This window comes from Trematomus bernacchii, unplaced genomic scaffold (assembly GCF_902827165.1).
Source record: "Trematomus bernacchii unplaced genomic scaffold, fTreBer1.1, whole genome shotgun sequence".
Lineage (NCBI taxonomy): Eukaryota > Metazoa > Chordata > Actinopteri > Perciformes > Nototheniidae > Trematomus > Trematomus bernacchii.
The window spans coordinates 5,721,184-5,744,831 of NW_022987720.1; the positions used below are offsets into that span (position 1 = coordinate 5,721,184).

The 23,648-nt window shown below is 43.0% G+C and overlaps 1 protein-coding gene across 1 annotated transcript in view; it reads right to left on the bottom strand.

Annotated features, from left to right (window-relative positions):
- LOC117492539 (pleckstrin homology domain-containing family G member 1) overlaps positions 1-23,648 on the bottom strand; it is a 34,708-nt gene that overhangs the window by 5,327 nt on the left and 5,733 nt on the right. The window contains 14 exon segments of the mRNA XM_034142840.1: positions 135-254; positions 350-535; positions 631-692; positions 784-876; positions 994-1,027; positions 1,463-1,549; positions 1,886-1,981; positions 2,073-2,255; positions 3,394-3,525; positions 3,868-4,018; positions 5,482-5,528; positions 11,505-11,574; positions 12,768-12,868; positions 17,833-18,386. Coding sequence (XP_033998731.1) covers positions 135-254; positions 350-535; positions 631-692; positions 784-876; positions 994-1,027; positions 1,463-1,549; positions 1,886-1,981; positions 2,073-2,255; positions 3,394-3,525; positions 3,868-4,018; positions 5,482-5,528; positions 11,505-11,574; positions 12,768-12,868; positions 17,833-18,386 — 1,916 coding nt within the window.

Consider the following 23,648-nt stretch of genomic DNA (forward strand, 5'->3'; position numbering starts at 1 on the left):
GCAGACATCCTTACAGCTGATATCTCCAACACTTAGCAACTCACACCAAGACAATCTAGATGGATAAATAGCAGCTAAGAATTTCTGACTTTGGGCGTACTGTCCCTTTAAATTGGTGTATATTTGATTTATACCTGTAGGTCTGATGTGCTCATGTTGAAGGTTTTCCACTGTTCTATACTGTCGACAGACGCCTGAGGGTTCAGTCTCTTCCTACTGCTTTTACCAGGCACTCGCAGACGCTTTCCTCCCCTCTAATGGAGCAGATATTTAACATTAACAACATGTTGGAAGAGCTAGACATGAAAGTGGAATAGTACGAGTGATTGTTGGGCAGCTTTGAACTCACCAGGCCACTGTCATCTTCATCATCAGCATCTTGTTGATGAGGCTCCTCTTCTCTGTCACTGTGGTCGTAGTGATCGCCGGGGTCCAGGGACTCCTGTGATTGGTTGATGAGGCTGCGGCTTCGACCAATGGTGCCCAAAGCCAGCTGGGACATTGGCGAGAGCAGAGTGGCGCCCAGACTTATCCGCTGAAGAGAGGAAGGTTATTTTTTAAATTATGATTAAAAAAAAAACAGCGTGCTTATCAACCTACAACTTTTCATCATCTCTGGCTATCACTCACCTTTTCTCCGTCTGTGTTGGCAGCATTCTGCTTGGCATTTTTCAACAATTTGGATAGAGGTTCTGAGAAATCAAACAAATCATTGATTAAATCTTTGAGTTCAGCCTTGCAAGGTCTACTTTTAAGATACAGGACATCTCTTTCATTTCTTACCTTTCCTGCGTCCTCTACGAGGGGTTGGACCCTCCTTGGTCTGAGGGGAATCCTTCTTACCTCCATCGGGGCTGAAATGAAACCCAGGATGATCTGGAGAAATTAAAGAAAGGATGTCAAAAACATGATGATTAAATAGAATGCATTGGATATGGCTAATAAATGATAATGTATTTTACATTTCTTATACATATATGAATTGGCACTTACGCATTGCATCCATCTCCAAAATTGCTTGCTTAGCCTAGAAATCAAGTGAGAAAATATGAGGGTGAGTTCCACAAGTTATTGATAAACATTAGCTCTGACACTAGGTGGCGCCACATAACAGTCCTCTCTTAATTATCCGCATGTTTGACACTTAACAAGCAGCCCCTTTATGTAATCAGTGAACTTTCACAGTGACCTTCACCCTTGGAGAGGAATCCTCAGTTTCCACTTGCACATGGCCAAATCAGAATTAGACACAGAAAAGGGATTGTGGTTGAATTTAAATAAATGAGAGGAAAAATCGGAGCACATAAAAAAGTAAAGGGAGGAGATAAATCCGGGGGAAAGACAGATGGAGATGAGGGAGAAAGGAAGAGGGAGCGACATTTCCCGAACATCCCACTCGAAAATCTGTGTTTGCGCCACAGTGAACAGAGAGGGAGCTGTCAGGAGGACGAGCCGCTCTTACCTTGGCAGGGATTTTGGCCGGATGGTTTTCGAGTATAAGTCTCTTGAGGTGTAAGATCCACATGCGCTTGTCTTGCTGTGATTTGGCCTGAGGGTAGAGTGGAAAACATCAGAGAGAAGATTACATCAGACACAAAGCAGTAGGGAGGGTCGGGATAAACCCTTAAACATTTTTGAAACACGGCTTTCCTAATGTCACACTGATTATCTTTTCAGTGCTTAAGCAAAACACAGTGGTTAGGGGAACAACAATGGCCACCATTAGCCTCTAAACATTCAACGTGTCTGAGCAGCTCAGTGAGGTGGGCCCGGACACCTGCAAATGATCTTCACACTTTCTGATTGCACGCTTGCTCAAACGTGTAATTACATTCACTTTGACTTTAGGTTATGATGCAGGCTCTATTGTGCAATGTTTCTGTACCTGGACCGTGTGCTGAAGTTTGGGGTTCTTGTAGTGAAACACACTGAAACTCAGCGGTTCTTTAGGGATAACTTCCACCAGCATCAGGTTACAGCACTGCAGAAAACACAGGTAGGATTGTGTTAGAAATTCTGTGACTGAACAGAAACGTTATTCTTCTTTTGTGTCTCTTCTGGATGTGACTGACCAGTATGTGAGCCTTGTACGTGTACGTTTCTTCTCGTTTCTTGGTAATGAGCAGAAGCTTGTCAAACAGGAAGAGCGTTCTCTCGTTTTTCGCTCGCTGTAGACGAAACGTTCCTTCGAGGACCAACTCTCCGTAGCCAATCAGATCAGGGCCTTTCCAGTTGGTCAGCAGGCTCTGGATTTCCTGCAGAATGCATAGAAATACAGAGAGTTAGGGGAGGGAAACCGTAAACAATCTTGCAGAAAAAATAACGACACAGCTAAATTGGAAACATGGCATATAATTGGAAAAAAACACAAACAAAGATTGTTCATAAAAACAACATGTCAACTTTAAAGGTGGGGTAGGTAAGTTTGAGAAACCGGCTCGAGATACACTTTTTGTTATATTCCATGGAATGCTCTTAACATCCCGATAGCAATGAATATCTTAAGTGCTTTGACAAAAAATCCATACAAAAATGTCATCTGTGGAAGCCGTAGTACTGTAAAAAGTACGACCAATCATCTGAGCCGGCCCGGCTAAAATAACTGGATGGCCTACCTGCCTGTCAGCCTTCCATCTGTGCACAAACTTATCTCGTGCCCTCATTGGTCATGTGTGCGTTCGTGTGTGTTAGAGGAGGGGCTCTGTAAGGAAGTGGCAGATTTTCTCCGGTTGTGTATTTTCAAATTCTAGCGCACTCGAGCTGGTTTCTCCAAAATTACCTACCTCACCTTTAACAGATTCAAGTAAATAAATAGTAAAGCAATGATTGAAAAGAACATGATACAAAGGTGGGGTTTCATATATAGTGGGAAGGAGGAGGATTAAGGATGTCTTTTGTGCTACTGAATGGAGGGAGAAACGGACTATAGCAAACAGTAAAGAAGAGGAAAAAAGTTGAGATAATAAGAGAGCAAAACAACAGAACTGAAGAATTCTATAGAGCCAATCCTTTCTCCGATGCTTCCCCACACATTCCTGCATTCATCTGGCCCTTCTGGCTCCCAGCTGATAAAAGAAACAAGCTTCCCTTTTATGTGCCCTCCTTATGCAAGGCCATCATTAGTCCAGTGGAAAACTCAGCCACTTGCGTAAGACGTGGGGAGGATCAGAGCGCTGGCTGAATCAAAGCTAGACTTCACATAACTGTTCTGCAGAACAATAAAAGAATTGGCTCCTTGAGATGGCTCTCTGTGTCTGTTTTAGTTATAGGAAGCGTGAAAAGTGTGGAGAACACATCATGGAGGAGATCACACACTCCACATGTGATGGATTCAGCAGAGTGTTTGAAGATTTGTTTTTGCTTCTTTCTCATTTTATAATTTCGTCGTCTTACCTGCAACCTAACAGCATGCTCGTGTTTCCTTTTCATGTCGTTGATGTGCCAGGCCACTCTCTGCATGGTGTCTATGGCTTCCTGCACCACCTCGTACGTCTCTGTGTCCTTCTCCATGTGGTTGGCTATCTCCTGCAAACACACAACGCTAAGAGTCAGCACACGCACATGCACAGGGATGCACTCACCCATGTGTGTGTTTCTGTACATAAACACACACACTCATGCTTGCACTCTAATGCATGCACAGGAACATACATACTGAGCAGCATATGTCGAAACATTTGGCTTCTCCAGTGGAGATTGTCATTGGAGCCGTGTCAGAAAGGCTGTTATTCAGCCCATTTGTATTGGTTTAACAAAAAACATTAGTGTGTCCTGGAATGACTTGTGTGAGCCTGGGCTTGCATTTCTGTGGGTAGCGAGTAATTGTTTGTGTGTAAGTGTGTTTTGGAGCGGGGCAGACAGACGTACGTGTAGCAGGAGGTGGTACTTGAGGATCCTCTGCACTGGCTTGAGCAGGTAGGAGCCCAGAGGCAAGGAGTGCCGCAGAGATTCCTGGCGCTCGCGGAAAAACTTGGCCAACGCCTTGTTCCTCATGCACTCTGTTAGCACAGCCACCGACCTGTGGAGGCAAAACACAGGGAAAAAGATTTCAGAGATGTGCAGTAAACCCTCATTTGACTGTGATGACAAGATAGAGGTGTAATGTATGTCATGACAGCCAATATAATAAAGGTTTTAGTATGGTGTGCGAGTATTTGATCATATTTACATAACAAGGGAGTTCATCATAATACAGATCTATATCTCAAATTGCATTTAATTCCTTAATAGTTTTCCCATGCAGCCTATATAGTACAGGCTAGTACATATTTACCTAACAGTACTGTAAACAGAAGCACTGTTAAACCTTTTTAGACCTGAATTGACTGCTTACTGGAGCTGTTTGTTGTTTGACCTCCCAGGAAAGAAGTAATGAAGTCTGTATGTGTGTGTGTGTGTGTGTGTGTGTTTGTATATGTATGTATGCATATATAGGCAGGAGTGGAAAACGATGGAAAACAGCTGTGAACTACCCAAAACGTTCTTTCTGTCTTGTGTGTGTGTTTATGTGTGCGTGTGTGTCCGAGCGTGCATGCAAGTGCATGTCTGCATGTCTAAATTCCAGTAAAGCTCCAAACAGGCCTTACATTGTTCTGGAGGAAACCCGACCTAAGAGCGCAGTACGACCATGATACATCTGCATCCTCTGAGTGTGTGTGTGTGTGTATGTGTGTGTGTGTGTGTGTGTGTGTGTGTGTGTGTGTGTGTGTGTGTGTGTGTGCGTGTGTGTGTGTGTGTGTACGTCTGTCGTGTGTGACCTTGGTTGGGGTCACCAGCTGTGGTGTGGGAGACGGTCTATCTCATACAGCTGACAAAAGCCCCTTCACACACAGTGTCACACACACACACACACTCACAATCAGCATTCAATTAGTCATAATTAGCTGGTAAATAGTTTCTTCCCCCACGTGCACTTGTGATGAAACACTGTTAAATAAAAAAAGGTAGCCAAAGGGGAAAGGTGTGTTTGGTAGGTGCAGTGTATATTGTCGTAAAGAATAGCCTCATGTTTCAAATACAGTGACACAATAAACTTCTCCCATAGGACCAGACTCACACAAAGCTTACTAAAACATTAACGGCGTTAGGTATGATAAGGTGACAACTATAATACCCCATCTGTCAGTGTGGGAGCTGTAACTCTGTCAATAGGCAGCGAATAAAAGAATAAAGGGAAAAAAAGGGCACGAAGGAGGGAGAGAAGGAGGGAGGGAGGGAGGGAGAGAGGGAGAAACAGAGCCTGAGGCACAACTGAAGGTAGACACTTTGACTCCTGCTGAGCTGACGTCTATGGAGTGTGTCAGTTTGTCAGGGAGGGGATAAAGGTAACGCATTGATCGACACACACAATGGAGCTACGTGAGACGCTGGGAAGACAGTGTGCGGAGGTGAGATTAAGATAGGATGACATCAAGAATGTTTGTACAGTAGGACGGTTGATAAGCAGACACTGAGAAGCAAACGGGTTTCGTGCTGTCTTACCGTGGGTAGTTGGTGCAGTACTGAGTGTAAATGTGGAACTCTTCACTCTGTAAAACACAACAAGCACAAATTAGATGGTGCAGTTAAATGACAGGAAAAAAGGAAACAGTCAAGAGAAGAATCGATGATGTCATGTAATGTTAAAGAGTATTCACAAGCTCAAAGTCAAATAGCTAGCAGGTATAATGTTCACAATGTTCATAAAAATGCATTTCTGACAGCATTTCCTTGTGATTCTTTTTTCTTTTTCGGACAGAACAACTACAGCAAAAGAACTTGTTAAAGGCCCATGAAGTATGTTTGCAAATTCTAGCTAGTTTCTTGTTTAACCACAAACTAAGAAATCGTTTACTTCATCATGAGATTTAACAGGTACGGCACCTCAACTCTCGAACAAACTGTAAAATGAGCCCGGTTTTGTAAATCAGTATCCTCTTTGAATTCACTTCCTGGTTAGTATCCTGAAGCCTCATCACAATTTGTTAGTAGGTGTGTATTTATGCGTGTATGCAGGTACATGTTTTTTTGGTGTACATTAATGTATGTGCTTTAACACCTGGTTTTGATAAGTGCTATACGAGTTGTTTGTTTTCCTACATTTTGAACAACCATTAATTTCCCATCATGTCAGCAGTCTAAAAGCTGATTAAGCGTTGCCAAACTCCGCTAATAAATCTTCATAGCAAAATGTTTTGCAAACAATGAATGCCTGGAGCAAATACATTTGGTCTGAATTTAAAAAAAACACGGCAGCACAGATTGCAAATGATTAGTTGTAATATAAGGTTTATGTACGTCGTAATAAATGGGCTAAAAAACACAACACTGGTACCGAATGATGTTTTTCTCAGGTAAAGTGTACTGTCCCGTTTGCCTCACTGTTTGTGATGTTTCTGCAGTGATCGGGTGCAGATTTGATGACCTGGTTATTTCATGTTTACATCCCTACACACTCTCAGCCCTCAGACAAGGCCTCTTCTCTCCTCCGTTCACTGCTACTAATTGAAAGTCAACCCTGTAGCTTATGATTAGCCTGCGTCCTGGCCTTTGAGTCTCTGTTGATCCAAACGGCAATGAGCGCTCAGATTATATATCCCCTCATACTGCATCACCGCCCCTATAATTGAGACTCTTCCCACCTTGCATGCCTCCCTGAACATCAAAGACATCAGAGACGGGATGACTTATCAAAGCTAGAATTAACCTCTCTCTGCTGCTCTCAGGAACTATGCTTCATATCGTTCAGTCTTTCACCTGATTTCCATGTTATCGCTTCATTGATGTTTTACGGATATTCTTCAGTGTTTCATAATCTTACATTCCTTCTTGTTTCTTTAGGCTTTTTCTATCAATCTCCCCCTCTCATTTCGTTATGCTGGAGTCCTGGAGATGAACCCTCTTTCTGTTGCATAACGTGACAGTCTAATTGAAATCTATTTGTGTCCATAAACACTTGGGGGGGTCGCAGGATGTGGACAGCCACCAGGAAGCAGCATCATAAACACAAACGGCTGTTCTGGTTCATTGTGTCCAAACACACACAGGAATGTGGACATTTACACATATTTCCTAAAATGCGATTCATAGTTACTTACAGTGTGCATGCACAGGGTGTGATTGGATGCTACGTTCCTTGCTTGGGATAAATATACATTCCGATTCAAGCTACCTACACGAAGACAAACAGTGCATCCCACCTAAATAAACTGAGAACACACACACACACACACACACACACACACACACACACACACACACACACACACACACACACACACACACACACACACACACACCCACACACACACACACACACACAACACACACACACACACACACACACACACCACACACACACACACACACCACACACACACACACACACACACCACACACACACACACACCACACACACACACACACACACACACACACACACACACACACACACACACACACACACACACACACACACACACACACACACACACACACACACACACACACACACACACACACACACACACACACACACACACACACACACACACACACACACACACACACACACACACACACACACACACACACTCAGGCCCAATCCCAAACCACTCCCTCGACCCTACCCCTCCGTGGCGGAGTGAACTCCGTCTGTAGCCACACTCGCAGCTCAACGAGGCTCCCTCCTGTCAGATGGAGGGAGTAAATACAGCGGCAAGCTTTGGGACAAACTCCCCTCTCTCCGGCAGAAACAGGAAATGCCGTAACTGTATGTAACAACGGTTTCAAATCAGCATCTCTTAGACAAAAAATGTAAATTAAAAACTCCAAACATCTTTCATTGTGTTACTTTTTTGTAAAGCTCTTTTAGTTTTAAACCTGATGTTTATAAGCTTCTTAGTTTTGCAACAGTCTGTAAATATACACAACTTTATAATAAAATGCACACATTTACCTTTTTCTAGACTAAACACAGGTATGATCCTAAATTTAAAAAATATGAGGTTATCATGAGGTTGTTAACATCGCAATTTATCAGTGGATGTTTGCTGGAACTACTTGTAAACAGCGTGTTTCCTGACGGACACACACAGCATGACTCCGGTCAGGTAGAGACCAGTCTCAAGTCAGCACCAATGGAGACTCGCTGTTTGAGGGCTTGATAGCCCACTCCCCCTCCACACCTCTCCAAACTCGTTGGTTTGGAACAGCACTTAATGTGGCGGACCCTCCGCGCGAACGCGCAAACGGAGGGGTAGTGTGTAGGGGTAGGGTGTAGGGCGTGGTTTGGGATTGGGCCACACACACACACACACACACACACACACACACACACACACACACACACACACACGATTTGTTAGCCTGAGGTGCTCCGTGGGAACCTTCCTAAATTGAAGAGCAGAGCTCCCTTCCCTGTCTCCAGTCTGCCGCCACAGACCAGGCTTAAACACAACCAGATGTGCCACCATCGATTTCTGATGACACACACCAACACACACTCCTAATACACACTCTTAATATGCCTCTGAACCTTGGACACAAGACCACAAGATACATAAACGTTTCTATGGAGTACAGAATTGTGCAGAGCATGCACATCTGCACACACTTTGTCATTAAAGCTGACATGTCTGCACACACTCTTTGATCTCAACCAGGAAAACCCTGAAATAGCTCAGATCTATAATATACTTCCCTTTTAGAAATATATACAAGTTTAATCATATAATCATCATGCTGCACGTGAGAGTATTGGCTGCTTTATATGATAAACATGATCCCTTTTCCAGAGGATCAAGATACAGATTATAGAGGACTTTTACTTGTTTTGCCACTAATAACTACTCAGTACAACAAGGAAAGGTCGAGTTGTATCAGCACCCACTGATCCGTTTTAAGGAGAAAGTCATAAAGTGTTTGTCTTTTTCTCGAGAACGGACTAGTCACAGTGAGTCATCATTTGGGAACTGAACACGGCAAAAATCACTAGGGGCTAAAATAAAGAAGAAGCTTAAGATCTTATTGTAATTGTGCTTCAGTCAGCATGTAGCAACCCATACAACGCGTTAAAGGCTTACTCATCACATTGCACAGTTAGGGTTGAGGCGAACAGAGAGGAACATGAGGATGGATCGGTAATTATCTGAGAGAGAGGCAGAGATTTACAACCCGACCCGTCTCTTCTTCAAACACTGAGCTGGGTTGTGATTGTTGGCTGCTCAGGGTAGACACACACACACACACACACACACACACACACACACACACACACACACACACACACACACACACACACACACACACACACACACACACACACACACACACACACACACACACACACACACACACACACACACACCACACACACACACACACACACACACACACACACACACACACACACACACACACACACACACACACACACACACACACACACACACACACACACACACACACACACACACACACACACACACACACACACACACACACACACACACACACACACACCAGGCAATAGTATTTAGTATTCATTTACTTTCAAACCTATAGAAGCCTTAAGACTGCTTTCATCATCCATAGCTATTGTATGTTCATCCTCATGTATTTACAATATGAATGTAAATATACAGCATAGTATTGAGTATATAACAGCTGTTCTTGAGCTTGAGCTTGCTTGATCTTCCTTAGCAAATTAAGTTTACCCATCGACTGTATGCGCTTACCCAGTTGTCGTACAGTTGTAGATTTCTAGAACATTTAAATGACTTGCAAACTCATTGAAACATGTTTTCATTGGTCAACCGTGGGCCGTGTAACACTGTTTCAATATAATCTCTATGATGGACTATAATAAATGTCTGTTTAGGTTACATTTGACACAATCAAAGCATTTATCCACCAGATTGAACTTTCTACTGTAGTTCAATTGTTTTTATGGGTACCATCATTTACGCCTGGAAGCGAGCTGTGTATATGTTTTCGACAGGACCTGGAGCAGCAAGCCAGGAGCTCTTCCAGTAAAATAAACGATAACAAACTTTAATGGCTTTAATGTTTCTCATGAGAGAGGTTATCAGAGGCAGGAGGCTCCTGGCAGCATGTTTTCTGGACCTCAGGAGGTGGAGCGTTGTTTTCAGCTGGCATTGACCCAATTTACTCCAGGCTATAAGGATGTTATACTGTTTTTATAGCGACTGCTGTACTGACTGCAGAACAGAAGTCAACTTTAGGTTCCAGATCAGGGGATTATCCAATATTGGTTCATCACGCTGTAACATTTATCAGTCGGTTACAAGATGTCATCATGCTGGTTTGTGTGTGCATCTCAGCTAATTACGCAGAGTGTTGCTGTGGGCTGCAATAAAACTGCTTCGTATAAACAACAGCTGCTGTATTTGGGGAGTCTGTGACGCTGACTGCGACTTGTTCTTTTTTATATATGGTCAGACAGTTGCTCTGTGGTATTGGGTGTAATTGCAGTGGGGTAGGGAGGGAATGCAAAATGTTTTAGAGGAAGTACAGGAATGCAGAACACAGAATCACGGGACGTTATCATGCAATCTTCTTTTTTTAGTGTACGGACAGGGCGAGGAGCAGGAGTGGAATAAAAAGCTGAAACTCACAAACAGAGGATCCAGTGATAGAGTTGCTGATTCTGCTTTTTCTTGATAAAGCACTGCTATTATCCCTCTCTAGTAAAAAGGTGATTACATATTTGGACGGTCCTTAAAATTCCTCTGGAGCTGTCCTTCCTCCCGGCCCTCCCGTGGCACTTAAAACTCACATTCCTACCACCAAACTAATGCTACTGACCTTAAACATACCGTACTGACTTAATAAGCATGGCGTCTTCAGCGGGTTTGGGTCAATTTATCTCTTATAATACCTGTTTCTCATTTTCTGTCCTGTATATTTGTGTGTGCGTGTGCATTTTGTGCATGAGTATGTGTTCATGTGTGTGTCTGACCAGCTGTTTGGACAGGTTTCAACGAGCAGAGAAGTGTGTATTTATAGGCAGAGTGACTCTGAAGTACTACAACATATGTATTACTCCGATACAAGTAAATGTCCTGTGTTCATAATGTTTTTTAAGTAAAATTACAAAAAAACTATTAGTATAAGTATCAAAAGTAAAAGTATTTACTATGCAGAAAATCACTGCCATTAGATCTTTGAATACCGATGCAATAATGTTGAGAAAATAATACAAAAATGCTCTAAAAATGTTTGGGAAATATCCTCTAATTTTGTAAAATGTATTGTAATCTTCCCTCTTTGGGCATCAACCTGTTATTTATCTAAAAAGTAAGTAAAGCTGTTATATGTTTTCTTCTGTACTATAGAACAGAAGTGGAAATCAACAAATAGTGGAAGTTCATGTTCCTTAAAAATATCTGCTCAATTGCAGTATTTAAGTAGATATTCAGTTACTTTCCACCAATGGAAACAGAGAGAGGGACTGTGCAGGAGAAGGTGAGTAAAAAAGGGGGCAGAGTAGCGACCATCTTTACCTTGGATACGAAGCACTCTGCGATGGCCACAGGGTCAGCGTTGCACTTCTCAAGATCATGCAGAAGGTCTCTGAAACAAACACGGCACTCAAAGAAATCAGTTATTGATGAAAGAAACCGTAACTTCCTACTTCTCCAATACACAGGAATATAAACTCCCATGATTCATTGTTCCAAGTAAGAGCAAGAGTCAGCCTAGGTACAGAAATTAGGGCTTAGGGCATTTGGCTCTGAACAAATTAGAAGCTTCCATGAATTCAAACAGGCATTGTGTGTGTGTGTGTGTGTGTGTGTGTATGTGTGTGTAAGAGCACATTGTGTAAAAAATGTAAGTGCACAGTTGGGAGTGATTGTTTCGTGGCTGAAGCATGAGGTCATTGTGACCGCTTTAAACTGCTTTTATGATTGCTTTTACTGGCCAGTGTCTGCGCGGGACAGCTGAGAAATGAATAGGTGTGGAGGAAGAGCGTGTGTGTGTGTGTGTGTGTGTGTGTGTGTGTGTGTGTGTGTGTGTGTGTGTGTGTGTGTGTGTGTGTGTGTGTGTGTGTGTGTGTGTGTGTGCAGACCACCATGTTTGATGCTCAACTAGCCATCTCGTCTGAATACACACACATCACAAACACAAGGTTTAGAGTGGTGCCGGATGAGACAAATATGCAGACGTGGAATTATTAAACACACACACACACAAACGCACACCTGACTGCCACAACAACAACGCCCTTCCCAGAAATGAACAGGTGCAGTTTCAGCAATGCAGGACATCGTCTGTGTGGCCTGAGAGAGACAACTGTCTGTCTACCAGAGCTGTTTAGAGTTCAGTCTCCAGTGTTGTTAAGCAAATTGATGGTCATAATCACTTTTTAATGTGTTCATTTACTGACTTTCGCAATGCTGAGTCCTTTAAATGATAAAGATTCATTATGAAATAGTAAAGGTATGAGACAATGTTAGATCTCCTTGTTGCCATCTTGTTTATCGTCTATTGTTAAATGATTATAATAAAAAAGGTCAAGATGATTTTTTCCTTCAAAACTGATTTGGAAACCTTTTTTGGAAGCTTTCAACTGACCACGTGATTCATATTATGCCATAAGGTGATTAAACTCAATACAAATGTAAGGATAACGTTGTATTGTTATCAAAGCACAGTATTTTGAATCCACATTAAACATGGGCATCTTTCTAATCTCTACCATCAAGCATTAAATCACAAGTCCAAGTCTCAAGTCCTATCTACACAGCTCAGTGTGTGTGTTGTACCTGTTAAAGTGGTAGATGTCCTGGATGTTGCCGAATAGAGAGCCTTTATCCTCAGAGCTCAAGGCCAGCCGAGACTGATTACTGATGCTCTCCAGGTAGTCCTGCAGAGAGAAAGAGAGAACACAGGCCTGTTAGATCTCTATGGCTGACAGTTTGATTGTCACCAGCTTTGACCTACACACACACACTTTATTTTGTCAGAACACTCAAACTGTGACTCCTACAGACTTCACTTAAGTGGTTTTCAAAGCCCATTATTTTCTTAATATGATTCACTTTAGCACCCAGATAGCATTGTGACAAAGACTGTGACATTCTGCCATAATTATGCACATTGAGTCATCTGCATGATAATGTACGACTACTTAAGCTTTTTGAACTGCTTAAGTACCATTTGATAGCAATAAAGTATTGGAAGTAAGATTTTAATCTGGCCAACAAATGATTTCCTCATGCAGGTGTAAATCGAGGCTGATTGTTAATATCATTATTTTACGTTTGTTCTTGCCTGGGAAACAAACAAATCTGCAGGCTCCATTATTTCAGTTTAAATTAGACTTAAAGGTAGGGTAGGTAAGTTTGAGAAACCGGCTCGAGATACACTTTTTGTTATATTCCCTGGAATGCTCTTAACATCCCGATATCAATGAATATCTTAAGTGCTTTGACAAAAAATCCATAAAAAAATGTCATCTGTGGAAGCCGTAGTACTGTAAAAAGCACGACCAATCATTTTACTGGATGGCCTACCTGCCTGTCAGCCTTCCATCGGGGCACAAACTTATCTCGTGCCCTCATTGGTCATGTGCGCGTTCGTGTGTGTTGGAGGAGGGGCTCTGTAAGGAAGTGGCAGATTTTCTCCGGTTGTGTATTTTCAAATTCTAGCGATCTCGAGCCGGTTTCTCAAACTTACCTACCCCACCTTTAAAGCGGGAGAGATAAAAACTAAAAGTCACACACTGCATGATCCCTGTATTTATGTTTAGTGTAAACAGCGTCATAAGGAAACGGCACAGGTTATCAGGTTAAGTGTAAATGAATCCTGGAGGCAGTATTGTTGACAAACAGGTTTACGTCTATTCGTCAATCTTATCACTGACTCGATAGTGAGGAGCCTCAGGTCTCAGAAAAAGTGAGAGGTGTGGAGAGAAAGACAGATAGACCTGTAGCCATTAGACACTGACACAGACGATGATTGTGAAATGACATCTTCTGCTGCAGACTAGAAGTACTTTTTTGTGCTTAATTTCTTCCAAGTTGAATCACTTTGTCATTACTGTTGTTTGCACTTAATACCATGTCATTAAAGTCTCAAACCAGTAAATCAGACAGCACGGTGGCATAGAAAGAACACTTAAAATGCGCATACAAATTCACAAAAGTGATCTTTACCATCTTTGCAGCTTTATATAAATGTTAAACCAGGAGCAGGTGTGGACAGGGGCTAAGGAGGAGGAGGATGAGGAGGAGGAAGCTTCATGGTGGCAGCCCAGAAACAGTTTTCAAACCAGACCACAGTCTGCAACTGGGCAGGATAGACATTACAACACTGAGAAAAGTACCAGCCTGCCCCTGAACGCACACCCACATGATCCTTTTAGCACTGTGTGAGACCAAAGAGGACAGAGGGACTCTCCCCGCTCGCTGCCTTCACTCAGTTTGACTTATTTACAGTCGGCTGCGGCGGTGGTTTCTGGTAATGTTTAATTTATTTAGACTTCATTATTATTTTAATAGCTGAGCCAGAGTAGTACATGTCTCTTTCTCTTTTTACGTCCCTAACAAAAACCACAAGTTATCTAAAAAGGAGCCCGGACAGGGACAGACGACAGCCATGTTGGATGCTTTGGGTTTAAAGGTTATACAAGCTTTAGGCTCTTTTTTTGTGGATTTGAGTTACAGAATAAGACCAAGGGGCATGTTGGTGGTTTTGTTGGGGGTCTTGTCAGAAGGTCATGTTTGGCTTCAGTTGACTATCGGGGGTAATGTGTAATGTGATGCTCTTATTAGCCGCAGGGTCATGGATTTGACTCGGCCTGATCCATTCACTCATCACACTCAGCAAAAGCCTGACTTAGCTCAACAATGGCCAGCGTTCAGATCCCCACACACACACACACACACCAATACACACCTTAGCCTACACTCCCAGCCAAGCATCAGACATAACATGTACGAACTTGATATTTTCTTGTGTTAACCATTAACCTCCTCAAGTACACACTCTTTTCCTACAAACCAAACATGTCCCTCTCTTTGCAACGCAGTAGGAAGTCATTCCTCCAGACAAAGGGGAGTGTAAACATCCAAATCTCATTACTTTCAATGTTTCTGCAAGTCAGGATTATTTCCAAATTCCTGGTCAGCTTGAAAAGGCCTGGCGAGGCGTTTCAGGTCTCGGAGTAGAAGGAGGGAGAAAGAGAGGGAGAAGGAGGGACAGAAAGATCAGAGCTTTGTCTCTCAGGTTGTTTGTGTACGACACGGATTTAGCTCATTACACACTGATCGGACCGAGGAGGGGTGATCACGCAGAACTAACAAACACCAACAAACAATGTTCACACACAGAAGTGTACGGTGGCCAACACAAAAAGAGCTCAACACACAGCGACTCGAGGAAAGACATGCAGAAAGACAAAACAAAAGCAAATGACAAAAACATTTCACCAAAACCCACAAACCCAGCAGAGTGACACAACCAAATATAGGAAAATAACCAAAATACAAAAACGCTGCCAGTTGCACTGAACACAACAGAAATAAGTTACAAAACAACACGTTTCCTGGTATTTTGAAACTAATTTCCATTGTGTTCGGTGTGACTTGCAGCCTTTATTTATTTCCATGTGATTTGAGTTGTGTTTCCTGTTTTTGCAACATGTTTCTGTAGTGTGTTGTTTTTCAGAATGTGGTTGTGTTTTCCATATTTGCAGCACATTTCTATATTTTTGCATTTGTTTTGTATTGTTCATCTTGACTATTCTAAAGTATTTTTGCTGGATTTGGTGAGGCTATTTCCTTCACCTTCTTGCCTTTTGTCTATTTGCAAGTGTTTCCTTAAGTTGCAATATCTATAGCTTTCCGGGCCCCTGCAGAAACACATTAGTTCTTCCAGCAACCAGTAAACTGTGCATTACTTCAACATCCACAAATACAGCTCACACACAGAGTATGAGAGCCTGTGTGTGGACCATAACACCGCTGACAGATGAAACACAGGTGATCCGTGGGGAGTCTGAGTAAATATTTGCGTAAAGGCTGTCACACCCTCTTCCACTGCAGGAAGCAGCATGGGCGAAGGGATTATTGGAGCAATGGTTTCAGGACTGGCTCACATATGAGGGTGATAATAATAGATGGGACGGTGCTGCCCTGTCTTTTCCTCAGTATAGGTAAACTGTCATGTTAAAAGCTCTTTTCACACAGATACAATCAGTGCAATCCATCTTCTGTGCGCTCACTGGAACTGTCATTAAAGGAGTGAAGAAAGGCTAATTGCACGCGGCTCTTTCCAAAGTACTGGTGAAGAATTAGCTGTCCATGTAAGTGAGGTCTTCCAGGGCTGGGTGGTCTGCTTCTCTAATGGCAATAGCGGGTCTGAGAGTCAAGGTAGTAGAGGGTTATTAAGTACAGCTCCTAAGCTCTGTTCAGTGTTTTTCTAACCTACTTTTGACATTCTTATCTCAGAGCTAAATCCCCCTACCTTTCTCTCTCTCTATCTCATTCTCTCTCCCCCTCTCCCTCACCTCAGTGCCCTGCGGAGGGGAGGAAAGGAAGATCAGGAAAGGGTGGGACATCGATCAGGGGTGACAGGCCAAAACCTCAAAATCTAAACCTCACTCCCATTACTTATCCTGTCTCTTGGGAATAGGGGTTTCCTGCACTCCTTTGACAACAGCCATGGACCTCTTCAACACACACACACACACACACACACACACACACACACACACACACACACACACACACACACACACACACACACACACACACACACACACACACACACACACACACACACACACACACACCACACACACACACACACACACACACACACACACACACACACACACACACACACACACACACACACACACACACACACACACACACACACACACACACACACACACACACACACACACACACACACACACACACACACACACACACACACACACACACACACACACACACACACACACACACACACACACACACACACACACACACACACACACACACACACACACACACACACACACACACACACACACACACACACACACACACACACACACACACACACACACAGCCTCCAGTGGGGGAGGAAGCACTGTGAAGAGGGAGGATATGGGAAAAGGTCCAACACACTCATGCTCACATAACCACATGCACAAAAAAAACAATCTGAACACAAATGTTTGGTGATTTTACACCAAATCAATCAAAATTAAGCTGCAGAATGCACATGCAAAACACACATCACATGTGCGCACCACATTTGAGCAGAGAGGATTTGAATTTTCGGTTTCACATAGAAACAAAAAGAGCAGAGCACAGGAACAAAAGGGAGGGGAAGAGAAAGGAGAGCAACCTTTGATACAAACCACTACACCCAATCTTCAACAAAGCCACTAAAGCACTGGCTTCAGGCTATGTGTATCCTTGCAGTTCAAAGCCAAACTCACAAAAAGAGCGTATTTATCTGAGTGTGTGCATACAGTATTGTGTGTGTGTTTTTGAATGTGTGCCTGCAGCACAAAGGTAGCGGTGTCGTGTAACCCGGCCAAACCCCGCCTGCGAGCGCAGGTGACCTTATTGTATTTGGAGGTTCCCAGCAGGCAACGGGCTGTGTGTGTCACGTGTGTGAGGAAAACCACAAACACAAAGGATGTGTGTTATCTGGTGATTTAAAGCCCCATATGGCTCCTGCGGGCCCAAACTGGGTCAGCATAGGGAATCACTTTAGATCAAAAGCAGAACTTCAAAAGTTGTATGGCCCCTATATCAATGTCTGCCTCCATTTAACATATTATTATTGTGTTGGAGTATCCCTCACCTCTACAATGCTTCGCAGGTCCTGGACGTAGGTTCTCTCAGTGTCCAGAATTTCCTGCACCACCCGGTCCACATACGTCCTGGGTCCTTGCACCTGACCTTTCCCCTCTCCTACATCGGGGCTCACCTCCGGCTCTGAATGTTCTGTCAGAGTCTGTCCACCGCTCTGCCCCCTCCCCGTGTCCACCCCTCCATCATTTCTGTCTTCTTCCTCCCGGCATCCCAGCTGCCGGGCCGGGACCAGTTCTAACTGGATCGCCCCGGAGTCCCGGTCGGAGGTTGCCGGGTTACAGTGAGGGGCGGGGACGAGGGTGGAGCGGCTGCCCAGGGAGCAGTGACTGTCCCGGGAGGAAGCGGACGAAGAGGTGGAGCTGTAGCTGATCGGCCTCTCTGCGCTGTCCAGAGAGGAGTCCATGCTGAGGGCGGAGCAGTAGCGCAGCGAGGCGTGGCGGAAGGCCGGGTTGCCGAGGCAACGGGCCGGAATGCTCAGGGCTGAGCCGGAGTCCGGAACTTCAGGAAGAGGAGGCAGCGCATCAGGCAGGTAGTTATAATCATCTAGAGAGGAAAACAAGAGAAAGGAAGGGATGCTCGTTAATCAACTTCCTTTCAAACATGTCAATAGCCTTTGGTATGTCTTAGATATCAGATTTTAGTTCATGCTTGATGATAAGGGCTATTTCATATCAGTGGCACACCCAGAGCTCCAGCTCAGGTTGCGCTGTAATGCAAATATCAAGGGCATTGGCCAAATCAATGTTCAAAGAGTGGAATGTCTAGTGGTATTTACCTTGTAGCAATGGTCTAATTTACTGGTTACTTTTCAAGCATTCAGATGAAGGAGAAAAAGATTGTTTGTTGCCTTGAGAACATTCCACAGTTGCTCAATCCAGTCACAATGTTGCTTTAATATAGCTTCACAATGGGTTACTTGGTTTGTATTTCCCTTTCTGTCTGTGCTAACCTGTGGCAACACACCCACACCAATGCAGACCCTTGAGTTGTTGTGCTGTGTTGCTATTGTAAGTCGGATTGTCCCTGACACAATGGCTCTGCTTTTCACATTTTTAAATACATGATTGTCATATTCATTATGACGCCTGGGTATAATTACTGCAAAAAATAAGACCACGGTCTAGACAATCGCCATCTAATACATGCCAACAGAATTGCTAGTGGTTCTAAATAAATGGTTGCATGCAGAAACATGTTGTTGGTTGTCACAATGGTGTTGGACCTTTCCCATCTACCTTTGCAAGACACTGAGTCTTTGATATTTAGGCTTTAATAGCTAACGCTACTTTTTGGATTTTCCTTCGTGCTATAGAGATAAATACATAAACTTGCACAAAAGACACCATTTATACATAGACTCTCAATTTGGATTAAAAGAAAAGTAAGAACAAAATTCAGACAAGCATTAGTTGCCATAAATTGAAGAAAGCAGAAGCACTGTAATTATCAAGTACATTGACGAGGACAATAATTACATATGAAGTGTAATTGCTTTAAGAATTTCAGGGAAAGTCTGAAATCTAATTTGATTACAGTAATTATTTGACTCGAGATGAATGTCCTTTTGATTTACTGATGCTGGTCACACACAGAGCCGTTCAAATTCAAATTAAATTCACACATTCACATTTGACAGGCACTGACCTTGTATTTCCACAACACACACCAAGTGCTAAAAAGACTCCCTGTATGTAACTTCTTACAGTTACAATACTGTTTTCATATTCTCACAGTCTCTATCTGTTTAGCCTCCCAATTCCTGACATTCCGGCTGACCACAGCCTGCCTGACCACCCGCCATACAACGACCACTAGCCCTCCATGATTTGTCCTCAGTTCCACCCAAAAACACATTTCAAATATAAACACAACATACACGTCTGAATAATGTATTAATGTGAGTAAATGTAAAAGTGTCTGTGAGAATTTATGCAGCAAGACAGAAAAAAGATTGAGTTTAATTACAAGATTAGGAGTGTAATCCTGAGAAGCCTCCACTCCTAGGCAATGAATGAAAGCCCTATTTCCATGGAGGAGAGACAGGTTTGTGTGTGTGCAAGTACAGTGGTCCATTTTGCGTCAGGCCGGTGCCAAACTGGCTCACAACCTTGTCTCTGTGAAGAGATCCGTTAAGATACGATTACTGGCTCACAAGACCCCACAGCTAGGCCAGCCGAAGTGGAACCACACATGCAGAGTATCAGACAGAAGCCTTCCAAGTTTCCCCTTAACTTTTTCCAAGGTCTCGCTTCACAGAAAGGCCAGCTTTGACGGGAAAAGCATGATGCAAATAAACAGTCGGACAAGCAAGAGAAGGACGACATTAGAGGGCCTCATACCAGCTCAGTGGGCGTTTAACACTAGTCTTTATCATCAAAGCTTGATACACCGGTGACCCGGCAGCTCTGGTGTTGTGGCAACATTGAGATCCAATGCCCTATAGGACAGCGTCTTTCTCTCTCTGCCAGCAGCACCGGTTCAGCCTTAACCCGCCTCACTTCAAAGCATCGAAGATCACAGACTCGAAAACATGAAACGTGAAACTTAGAACAAGCTCAAAGAATCTCGCTCTCTCTCTCACCTTTCAAATAGGTACCTTGGAGGTCTTTTTGGTATGGTGACACCTCTTTTGAGAGCACTTTAGCAGAAGGCTCGCTTGTTAGACTGGTCTGTGATGGAAAGATAACAGGTTTGATTCTGGCAAACATGACTGTACTGTCACCAAGTTAAGAAAATAAACCTGCTTGTTCCTGTTCTGGCTGGAACTTTATTTATCCAAGTTAAGGCTACTTCGGGAAGTAGTACAAGCTTAAAACAAAACATCTGACACATTATGCCAATGATTGTATTGGCACATGGAGCTTTAGAGTTAGCAATTGTTTGTAGTTATATTTCGGACTCACTGATAACTCTAAAAGGAATAGATTTGGGGGGAAATTATACTTGTTTTCTTACTTGCGAGTTTGACGAGAAGTTTGCAACCACTGATGTGTGTGTTTAGCATAGAGCTAGCCACAGGAGGCTTAGCTTAGCATGATGACTGGACAAGCCATTATGTACAGGAAGTTAGCCTTAATGCTGGTAATATTTCCTAGGTATCCATTGAGCTGTAGAGGTTCTGGTAGTAATATTTTTAAACTTTGGTTTGGAGGAAGGCTAGCTGTTTCTCTCTGCTTTCTGTCTCTAGGCTTAAGCTAGACTTAGCATCGAGCCACTTATCTCATCACATGTGAACGGGAATATTTTCCAACATGTTGAATTATTCTTCAGAGTATAACATTCACTCCCCTTTTTAGTTTTGTATTACTCCCATACCAATTCCCGAAGAAAATACCTGGCTTTCTAGCAGCTAAACGCTACATTTCCTTCACTAGCTAGTTGCTAATACTGTCTGTTTGCTGTTTGATGCTGGCAGGTGGCAAACACTTGGTTTATCAGAGCTTTACTGGTGAAAGCAAGGTTGATAAGAGGGTATGTATAGGCAAACAAAAACAACTAGCTAAATAAGCAAAACAAGATCTGTTAAGCTGCAAGTTTGGTGACAATATCTTGTGGTTTGTCCCTAAAACTGGTACACTTAACAAAGACAGTCATTTATAGCTAAACATTGATTAATGCAACTTTAATTCCAAAAAGCAAACATAGCAGGTCGCCGTAATGTCTGTTACTCTAAACTGAACCATTGCATAGGCCTACATGTTTTTAGCAGAAATATAAAATGTAATTCCTTGTTACATAGTTAGTAGAAGGAAACTGAAGTGTTTTGAAATCTACGTCTCAAAAACAAGAAAAAAGGTAGAGTCTGATGTGCTGAATCACAGCTTTCTGTAGTTTAATTTTGATCAAACACCGTTCCAAGAAAAGCAGGGAGGAATTGGAGGGTCTAAAAACTGAAGTAATGAAACTGTACTTTCCCTAGAGAAGTTTGGAACGGATTCAACGGGCATGTGTCCATCTCAATGTTTGCACTGCCAAGTCTGACCCACTTTACAATAATTAGAGATCAGAAATAAGGAGCAATCGACACACACAAAGCCTTGGCTTTTGGATAAGCAACACACTCCTTTCAAGTTACCGTACACAACACAAAGCACAAAGGGTTATATTATATTGCACACCATGAAATTAATAGGTAACTGACCATTTGCGTTGCCCTTTGACAAATCAATAATATATCTTCCTTATCACCCTAAGCGATATATATAAATCTATACCACGTGTATGTTTCTCACCAAATGCATTAGGTTTATCACTCTGGAGATAACGCTAACTCAGCTAATAACTTAATGGTCCCCACAACAGATTGGCCACGAAATGGGCGGGCACAAGTGAGCACACTTGTAACGTGCACACACACACAGACACACACTTAGAAGGAAAGCAAATACAGAGGAACCATGTTTCTGTTTGACGAGAAACCCAAACATCACAGAGAGAGATTGCCCCATCTTATGTTTGCCCGGCCCCTCCTTCCCACCTTCATGTTTGGGGCACACCCTGGCCGTTTCCTGGGTGAACTAGCTCTTGTACACACACAGACAACCGGCACACAGACAACCGGCGCACACACACACACACACACACACACACACAGACAACCGGCACACACACACACACACACACACACACACACACACACACACACACACACACACACACACACCACACACACACACACACACACACACACACACACACACACACACACACACACACACACACACACACACACACACACACACACACACACACACACACACACACACACACACACACACTCACACACACACACCACACAACACACACACACTACACACACACACACCACACACCACACACATCACACACACACACACACCACACACACACACACACACACACACACACCCACAAACACCACACACACACAACACACACCAAAGATGGCCGAGCTTTAGTTACCTCCTGTCCAGATTATGTTCAACCTGATCCTTGTAAATGATCTCTAATTATGCTCCTGAGCATGCAGGTTGGGACTGTTTCACTTCTGTGTGTGTGTGTGTGTGTGTGTTTGTGTGTGTCTGTGCATGCAGGGATTAGGATAGTGTGTGAGGGCTTTTTCCTGCCAGGCTAGAGAGAGTGAATCAGCGAGTGCCTCAACAACCTGGCTTCAATCTGTGGTTTTCATTTAAATTGAAAAAAGACAAAGAGCTGGGGCGCTTTTATTATTCAGCCAAAGTTTAATAAGCTGAACTTCAGGCCTGTCTGAAAGGCAAACAGCGAGGAACCAGACTGAAGACAGAACATGTACACAGAGGGTATTAAACACTGGCAAAATACTGTGAGTCACATGCAGTCTTTAGGTTACAAAGAAACACAACGCTTCTTATTCATTTTAAGATCAACATGTTCCTGTTAGTGTTACTGTTTTTATGTCTGTTTCTATTTCTATATAACATGAGTCTGGGGAGAAATTAGACTGCCACCTTAAATAAAATAGCTTGAATACTCAAATACTTTAACATTCAGCAGCTCATGTGGTTTTCATCAAATGTATTCTCTTTTTCTTTCCATTTCCGGAAGCATTTTTAGAGATGAGGACAACTGTGTCTAGTATAATGCAGTGATCTTGCAACAGGAAACACAACAGATTATCAGATGCATAAGAACACATAATAACGTAAGAGTGAAAGTGAAAGGTCGAAAGTTCTTGACCTTGAAAATATAATACATGACCAAATAATCACCCAAAAGCTCAAAAGCCTTGTAAAAGAAGTAACTACAAAAAAGTACTACATGTGGGCGTTTTTAAATATCGTACCCTTC